The sequence below is a fragment of the Micromesistius poutassou genome (genome assembly GCF_964030765.1).
Source record: "Micromesistius poutassou genome assembly, chromosome: 23".
NCBI classification, from domain to species: Eukaryota; Metazoa; Chordata; class Actinopteri; order Gadiformes; family Gadidae; genus Micromesistius; species Micromesistius poutassou.
In genome coordinates this window covers 5,279,315-5,288,837 of record NC_140293.1, presented here as the reverse complement: position 1 = coordinate 5,288,837, position 9,523 = coordinate 5,279,315, and the positions used below count along the sequence as shown (strand labels likewise).

The window sequence follows — 9,523 nt, the reverse complement described above, 5'->3', positions numbered from 1 at the left end:
CGTATGTACTTTGACAGAGGTGATTTGCATTGGAAGTGTACACGGGTAGACGGTCGCTCGGTTGAATCGGTTTATGAAACACGTGTGATAAGCCCTTGTCACCTCCATACACTGGGAAGGTTCCGCCAGATTTCAATGCTAAAGTTCTTTTCAGTTTTTTGTTGTTGAATAAATACGGTTTTATGATAAGGAGGCCTTTAGAATTCTTTGGTCGCCCTTCGATGGACTCAAAGCGCAGACGTCTCCGGAGTACTTCAGAGATATATTGGTTTGTCTATTCACAGCCAACGCAACACAAAAGCCCAAACACGTTCCGCAGCCTCCAGCCCTTTGAAAAGAACAGGATGGACCTGGATTTAGGATGTGGCCAAAGTCCCATCAAACAGACTGCTCTGACATCTGGTATCATTCAACCCCACCCCCGTGTTCCCTGCACCACACCTCCCTCCCTGGTCTTGTGCATAGAGATAACGCGTGTGTTTATTCCCGGGTTTGGTGTCCGTGTTGAGCGATGTAATGTGTAACTACAACGGTCGCTGCTTTGCGGTGGCCCGGGATGACTTATGGTTTCGGACCGGAGGAAATTAGATCAGTGCTGGTGTTGATGTAAGGGAGAGGATGTTTGGGTGGGTACCAACAGGGGATAGAATAACAATATAATAATAGAAGCAGTAAATGAATGGCCCAGGGGCCGAGGTTATAGCATTAGCACTAGCGTTAGCGCTAACAAGAACGACCACGCTAGCTTGTTACAGGACAGGAACAGGACTTGCAGGACAGGACAATCAGGAGTGTCTATACAACAGTATATAATACAAGCTTTAATATAACATCCATACAATAAATATAACCAGGATAGTAATAGTGTAGTGTAACAATAGTACGAAGCAAAAGGACAACTCTTTTCATACTGGCTGCCGCTTGATTTCAACTTTACCCGTATCGGTCGGAAGGTCTCAAAGGTCAAACGACCTTTAACCTGCCCCCAAACCCCAGCCCTTATTCCCTTCCTATTGACTCCCAAAGGTGAGATGACCTTCGCTCGGCATAAACTCCTCTTCCTCACCAGTAAGCATCTTTGGTCACCTGGGGGGTGTGTGTGCGCGCTTTAATTGGCACCGCAATTACAATGACAAAAAAACGTGATGACACGTTTAAACAGTATATGAATGTGGACATGTTCATGATGTGTGCAATCAAGTCCTCACGGCTGTTTCTGTTGTTGCTGTTTGTTTGTCTATTTGGTTTGTCGTACTGATTGTGAGTGTGGAGCGGAGGCTCTGCCTGGGCACACACACACACACACACACACACACACACACACACACACACACACACACACACACACACATATACAGGCACGCAGGCAGGCAGGCAGGCACACACGTACACAGGCACACACACACACACACACACACACACACACATAAAAAACACACACACACACACACACACACACACACACACACACACACACAGCCATAAAAGCACTCTCACACACACACACACACACACACACACACACACACACACACACACACACACACACATCCAACGGGTAAGGCACAGACCGTCCTCCTAACCCCTCTATAGGCCTGTACATCATACTTTATGGCGTCCATAGGGTGACCTTGAAGCTGCACTTTCTCCCCAGGCGGTGAGTACAGGACATGGGCATGTGTTTCTAGGCATCCAGGAGAAACCACCGGAGAATTGCACGGCTATTACAGTACGGACCACTCTCCATTCTCCCACTGCGACGGACTGCACTTTGGTACCCCCCCCGCCATCCCCTCCCCCAGGTGTTACATGAGCTTACGTAAGCTCGGGAGAACCTTGCTGGTTGTTTGGAGAGACAGCCTCTTCTGCATTTATATATTATAATCATGATAATAATTGATTGTGCTTTACAAGTGCTTTACATAGTGTGTGTGTGTGTGTGTGTGTGTGTGTGTGTGTGTGTGTGTGTGTGTGTGTGTGTGTGTGTGAGAGAGAGCTTTTGTGCCTTGATGGACAGGCCAGTGGAGAGATACTGGAGAGTGGGTTGAAGGAAAGTGGTACAGACGTGTTTGGGCTGTCGACGGTGAGCACAAGGTGAGGTTGGCTTTTTAAAGAACAACCAAAGCCAGAACTCCGCTCGTTACACTGGTTTACATTAGACGACTCCCTCTATAGGTGAAACACGTGCTACTGCACCTGTTTTTATACAGGGATTGTTTGGTTCTGCTCAAAGCTGTTCCTCAAACCTTGGTTTGATACGGTGAAAGTTATAATCAAGACAATGGGATCCTTGCCAAATGGTTTAATTTCACTTTATTTCCCAGTTTTTTTGATAACTCGTCGGCACAACATTGAGTAAACATATTAAACTATCGCTTTGTTTAGAGCGCTCCCATGGCGGCTAAGTGAGGAGACAATCCCGACGGCCACCTCCGTCTCACAGGAGGACGGAGGAGGCGGTTGTCCGTGCGAGCTGAAGCAAACTCCCAATGTGTGTCCAGGGGGGTATCCATCACTCCTGCGTCCGCCACCACCACCTTCCTGTCTCTTCTCCCTCATCTCCATCTCCTTCTTCTTCTTCTTCTTCTTCTTCTCCTTGTTTGTCTTCTTTGTGAAAATCCACACACCGACAAATGTCAACAACATCACATTGTGACACTTTCTAGGAACGTGACTCACCGCCACTGACTCACAAACCGCCAGACCCCCCTTCCCCCCCACAGCCACCTCCACCCCCACCCTCCACCTACAAGATGTTTCCTATGCCCTTGACACAAAGCGTCCAGACAATGTTTATTCTTCTACATCTGCTGCTTCGTTTCCTGAGGCTCTTCTCTGAGCCATTGTGCCTCCATGTCGGCCAGAGTGTTTCTTTGTCACCGCGTCGCAATGAATCAACGCCGACACACACACACACACACACACACACAGAGGAGAGCCTACCCGGGTCGCTTTCTGTCCCCCCCCCTCCCCTTCTCCTCCCCCGCGCCTCCTCCATGGCATCCTCGATACCTCACCTCCTCCTTACCTGCTCCCCCGCCATGCCTCCCTGCTCCTCCCCCCACGGCTCCCCCTGCACCACACCTGCTCCTCCCCCACGTCTCCCCCAAAACTCAGCTGCTCCTCCCCCTCCGCGTCCCCCACCCCCTCACCTGCTCCTCCTCTCCCACTCCTCCTCTGCCACTACTCCCTCGTGCCTCCCCTGCTCCTCCTCCTCCTCACCTCCTCCTCTCCTCCCCGCCTCCTCCTCACCTCCTCGGGTTATCCTCTTCCACGGGAGGTGACAACACTCTGAGCGCTCTATAAATAGCCCCGTCCCCCCCCAGGGACCCAGCCAGATGGGGGGGGGGGGGGGCGTGGGCTGCTGGCCTGTCGCTCATCACTGTCTCGATCACACATACACACACAAATCAACACAGGCACACACACCTAAAGATGCACACACAAAGACACAGACACACAGACACACACTGACATGCACACACTGACATACATGCATGTCAACACACACACAAACACACGCACGCGCACACACAATAACAATACATGCATGTCACCACAGGCAGGCACGCACAGCCACACACACACTGACATACACACATGCACACACATGCGCACGCACACAACACACCACAAACAAACATTTGTGCGTGCTGTGCTTGTGAGAGTGAAAAGGTGCATGATTACACACACACAGACACACAGACACACACACACACCCATGGACATTCACAGCAGCAGTCCACACAACAATCAACACACATAACAACACAATCCAAAGCCATAGGTGAGAGAGGAAAGCTGTATCTATCCATCCGTGGGTGCTTGAGTCTTCCATAAGTGGTCACCTCCAACTATCAGTAAACAACCTGCTGGTTTTAATACTCCTACTGGGTGGGTGTGTAATGGGGACAATACAGAGGATTTGTACGAATACCACTGCAGGTGTATAGTCTGACCCTGATGAGTCACAGGTCTGTATGCTTACCCATTACTCAACAGCATCGCCTGCCACAGGAAGACTCCTTTATGGATTGATGTGCCAACACTAAGTAAGTAACACTAACTAAGTTGGGTGGTGGTAATAATGGTGTTTATTTTTTTTGTGCTGTTGGTGGAACCTCATATGGTCAACAATGACTGGATAGATGAACATGAGCCTAAATAGGGTGGTATCAAAATGTGTTTATTGAAACATTGGGACATTTCTCTGCGTCAATGCGATAGGCTATACAGTGCAAACTACATACCAGAGCAGTCACTGTATAAATATATATATATGTATACATGTTTATTTATATATATATTATATATATATATTTTTTTTTTTTGTTATTCATTTAGTTATTTATTTCTACATTATAAATAACAAGTAGCCCATTATAGCAGGCCTATAATTTGAAATTCACGCACAGATACAGACGACACCACTCAGCCCTCAACAGTAGACATTCTGTGAATAATTCATTTAGAGGAAAATATCTATTAGCACACGGCCCTCATGAGTGTGTGTGTGTGTGTGTGTGTGTGTGTGTGTGTGTGTGTGTGCCCGTGCGTGTGTGTGTGTGTGTGTGCACCTGCTGCCATTTGCCCACGGACGACACGGTCCCATCCTCGCGGCTCTCGCTGTCGTCCTCCTCGCTGCCGTCTCGACATTGATCCAGAGACGCGCCGAGCGTCGAGATCGATGAGGCCACGAGGAATTCGCGTGTGAATAACTTGACTCACTCGGCTGATTGATTGGTTTGTGTGTTTTTTGTTTTTTTTTTCGCATTGACATCTCGCCACTCTATTTTTACTTCCGAGTTCGGTCAATAATATATAATAAGACCGATGACCCAATGGAAATCTAACCTAACAAGCTATGTCAAGTGAAATGAAACGCAAGGGGGGGAAAAAAGACAAATGAAACAAAAACAAAACAAAAATGACACTATCATTTAAATTAACAAAACGTGGTATTCGCTTCGTCACATATTTATGTTTTTCTTTCTCCCAGCCGGTGGCTGTTTTGGTTTATAGGCCTACAGTGACCAAACGGAACGGAACCACAAGAACAAGCTCCTCTCCAGTAAACTATCAATCAACTTGTTGCTCATCTCTGCCGTTCCGTCGAGAACGGAATTGTTGTTGCAGAAATAAACCGTTCTTATGACAAAAACAACCGTTCATTGGAGCTACCGGTTGTAGCTAATGGGGATGATGGGGGGGGGGGGGGGGCATACTTTTGAGGCGCGAAACGCTGACGGGTTTTGGCTCGGGGAGCGCGCGCGTCTCCCCCGTGTAGCGCGCTGCTGAGATGGAGAGCCGCGTGAACTCCCCGTCTCAGCAGCGCGCACCGGACAGCGCTCGAAGAGCAGCAGCGCAGTGAGGGGCGTCAGGAGGACGCGGCGGGCTTTGACAGTTTTTGGAGTTCATTGTTCCAGTGTCGAATTCGCGGCGAACGTCGACACGCACAACCATGGCGGGATTTAACTTCTTATCATCATCGGCGAGCGGCGCAGGCGTCCCCGCGACCCGAGTGGACCCGAAGTGAGGAAATGGACTTTGCGGAAATCCTTTTCGCGCTCTTTATCGTGGTGGTCGCGGTGGTCTCGCTGTTGTCCAACTTGTCGGTGCTGTTATGTTTCGTCCACAGCGCCGAGATCCGCCGCCAGGTGCCGGGCGTGTTCACCATGAACCTGTCCTTCTGCAACATCCTGCTCACCGTGCTCAACATGCCCACCACGGTGGTGGGCATCGTGCAGAACCGCAAGCCGTTCGGCGACTGCGCGTGCCACACGGTGAGCTTCCTGGACACCTTCCTGACCGCCAACAGCATGCTGAGCATGGCGGCGCTCAGCGTGGACCGCTGGGTGGCCGTGGTGTTCCCGCTCAGCTACGCCACTAAGATGCGCTACAAGGACGCGGTGTTCATGGTGTGCTACTCGTGGGCGCACTCGCTCACCTTCTCGCTCGTGGCGCTGCTCTTCTCCTGGGTGGACTACAGCCACGTGTACGCCTCGTGCACGCTGCAGCTGCGCGAGGGGGAGCGCGACCGCGCGGGCTTCGCCGTGTTCACCGTGGCGTTCCACGCCACGAGCTTCGCGCTGTCGCTGCTCACGCTGTGCGTGGCGTACCTGAAGGTGCTGAAGGTGGCGCGCTTCCACTGCAAGCGGATCGACGTGATCACCATGCAGACGCTCTTCCTGCTGGTGGACATTCACCCCAGGTAGGGTGATCCCCACCGCCGCCACCGCGCGCGCGCGCATTCACGCGCAAGCACGAATGCATGCAGAAACGCACGCGCAAACGCACGTATACACACACACACGCGCGCGCGCACACACGCACACACCCAAAACACACATGCACACACATACACAAACAAAAAAACGCACACGTATACAAACAAACGCACGCACGCGCAATGGATTCAATGATGTGGGCCTCTCGATGTTGTCCCATGATACACACACACACGCACGTATATTTACTATTCATTAATGTCGTTATTGTTGGTGGTTTTTCAGCGTGAAGCAGAGATGTTTGGCCGAGCAGAAGAGGAGAAAGCGGAGGGCCACTAAGAAGATCAGCATCTTCATCGGCTCCTTTATTATCTGCTTTGCGCCTTATGTTACTACAAGGTACGTGAGACCAATCGCTCGTCCACTTTATTAACCCATTCATTGTAGCCATAAACAAAAAATGCGTTTTTTTTCTTTCCATATATATATTTTTTCCATTGACGCGTTTATTCATTTATTTAAAATTCCGTGTGTGTCTCCTCCGATGAACTGTGGGTGTTGTATTTGTCAAATATGTCCTATTCAACATAACGTTAGACAAATCCATATCGTCACATCATATAAATCCTTTTGACCCAACGAAAAACAAATCTGTACATACGGTATCCAGGCCCCCCCCATAATGATGTCTCCCCCTCCAGTGCCTGGTAGCACACCAGAAGGCAGGTAACGAGCGGTGTGATGGGGTGAGGGGGACAGTGCGCACCAGGTCCCGGCTCATGCATTATGGGTGTGAGTGCTGCTACCTGTCCGCTGGTTGTATAACGTTTTGGAACATGACCCAGTTAGCTCTTCAGTTTTTATACACTTTTGGTTTTAATATTCTATACGGCTACCCCAGCCCAGAGCGTACTTTGTTACATGTACTTTTATTCATCTCAAGACAGGAAATTAGGGAGGGTATTATCAAGGAATAATATCCGGCACATTATAGTATAGTGTGACTGAAGTTAATGTTTTTAATATCATACGATTTGGGCGATTATCTTCTCCGCCACACCACTGCACCAACCAGTGCTATTCATCAGTTCGCTGTATGAAATTGTAATTTAATTTAAATGTTATCTTTTTGTTGACCCTTTATGCCCCGCCCCTATTCCCGCCCACCACCAGGGATGGTTGATGTAGCTCCTCCCCTTTCATCTCCTCCTCACACAAAGCTCCACCCACTAAACAAACGTTCGTCAGTCCTCCCGTTTAAAACACGTTAACGTACCTGCATTGTCTCCCCTTTATGCCCCGCCCCCTCCCTATGCCCCGCCTCCCCCAGCACCACCAGGTTGGCGAAGCCCCTCCCCTTTGTCTCCGCCCCTCGCAAAGCTCCAAAAAACCACAACAGGAAGGAGCGTTCATCCCTCAGTCTCTTACTGATCACTAATCCCCAAGTCGTGTTGAGATGTTAACCTTTTCCCTCTACCTTTCAAGCTCCACCCCCTCCGCCCCTCCATGCCCCGCCCACCAGCACCAGGTTGACGAAGCCCCTCCCCTTCTATTTTATCTCCGCCCCTCACAAAAACCACAGCAGGAAGGAGCGTTCATCCCTCAGTCTCTTACTGATCACTAATCCCCAAGTCGTGTTGAGATGTTAACCTTTTCCCTCTACCCTTCATGCTCCACCCCCTCTACGCCCCGCCCACCAACCAACCAACCACCAGGTTGGCGGAGCTCCTCCCCTTTGTGGGCGTGAACCGCCACTGGGGCATCGTCAGCAAGTGCCTGACCTACAGCAAGGCGGCGTCGGACCCGTTCGCCTACTCCCTGCTGCGCCAGCAGTACCGCAAGGTGCTCATGGGGGTCCTGAACCGGCTGCTCCGCCGCGACCTGTACCCCTCCTCGGGCCACAGCAGCTCCATGGACACGGAGAACGACTACTGCCTCCAGCGGGTCACCTAGCGCCGCCGAGCCACGTAGCACGTGGACCGCCGGGGGGGCGGGGGGGTGTTTGGGAATCATGGGGGGATCATGACGGGGGGGTCGCCCCCCTGGAGGAACTAAAGGATGGGGAGAGGTGGAGGAGGTGGAGGAGGAGGAGGAGGAGGAGGAGGAGGTGGTGGACTTTGGGAGGGATTGGAAGAGAATTACATAAGGCCGCGTGTGTGCGTGTGATGGAGAGAGGGACGGAACAAAGGGATGAGACGGTGATGGATGGAGGGGACTAGAAGTGCGTGCGTGTGTGTGTGTGTGAGAAAGCGAGAGAGGGACCTGGAGACAGAATGAGGGCGAGGAGGAGACATGGATGGAGAGGGCAGGATATTGTTAGAAGGAAGATGAGGTGGGGGTTGGGGGGGGGGGGGGGGGGGTGAGGAGACGGATTATGTGTGTGTGGGCGGGGGGGCCGGGCGGAGGTGACAGGAAGAGACAAGGTGGGGGGGGGGGGCCGGGGGGAATTAAAACCCAATAATGAGGCGGACAATGAATAAGGGGAGGTGGTGGTTTGGGGGAGGGGGGAGGGGGGGAGGGGGGAGGACAGATGACAACGCCGGGGCAGACGCGTTGGTTCTGGACCGGTACCAGCGCAACGTTGATGGCGACCGCTTGACGTGTGTGTGTGTCAGTGTGTGTCAGTGTGTGTGTGTGTCAGTGTGTGTGTGTGTGTATGTGTGTGTGGCGATAAGCCCTATCCACGTGCAAAGGTGTGAAAGCAAAACACACGCCGTGGATAGATGACACACGGACTCTGTGTGTGTGTGTGTGTGTGTGTGTCGAGTGTGTCATGTGCGGCTGGCCGGCGACAAACCGCACGATCCTCAACCGACGGGCCCGGCTTGGAGCCAGCGCGGAACGACATTTATTCAAGGGGTGTTATCCTATATTCACGTTGATCCTATGTCGTATTCGTGTAACACCCTGAGGACCAGAGGACTGGACACAAAGTACAAGTTATGAAAACACTATAAACTCCCATCTACAAATGGCAGACATTTAGCTTCTTGGTTTTTGTGTGAATACGCCGTCCCACACACAGTGACCTTTTGCGTCTTCAAAGAGGGACACAGATATGGATGGGAGGGTGCAGCTGTGTGTGTGTGTGCGTGCGTGCGTGTGTGTGTTGTACTGTCAATGCAGGGCTCTGCAGTCTAGTCACTGGATGAAAGTGTCCTGTCTTCAAACGCCTACCTTGGATACTCTGCCGTTGTGTGTATGTGCGTGTGTCTGACTTTGTGTGTGTGTGTGTGTGCGTGTGTCTGACTTTGTGTGTGCGTGTGTGTGTGTTCAGTGTTGGATTGGACCGCATC

The 9,523-nt window shown here is 51.3% G+C and overlaps 1 protein-coding gene across 1 annotated transcript; it reads left to right on the top strand.

Annotated features, from left to right (window-relative positions):
* Positions 1-5,540: 5,540 nt before the first annotated feature.
* On the top strand, positions 5,541-8,180 carry LOC311368441 (G-protein coupled receptor 26-like; the record flags this gene model as incomplete). The annotated part of the gene is made up of 3 exons (XM_084487246.1): positions 5,541-6,211; positions 6,513-6,626; positions 7,943-8,180. The coding sequence occupies 3 exons, from the start codon at positions 5,541-5,543 to the stop codon at positions 8,178-8,180; spliced, it is 1,023 nt and encodes a 340-aa protein (XP_084343372.1).
* Between the last annotated feature and the right edge of the window lie 1,343 nt (positions 8,181-9,523).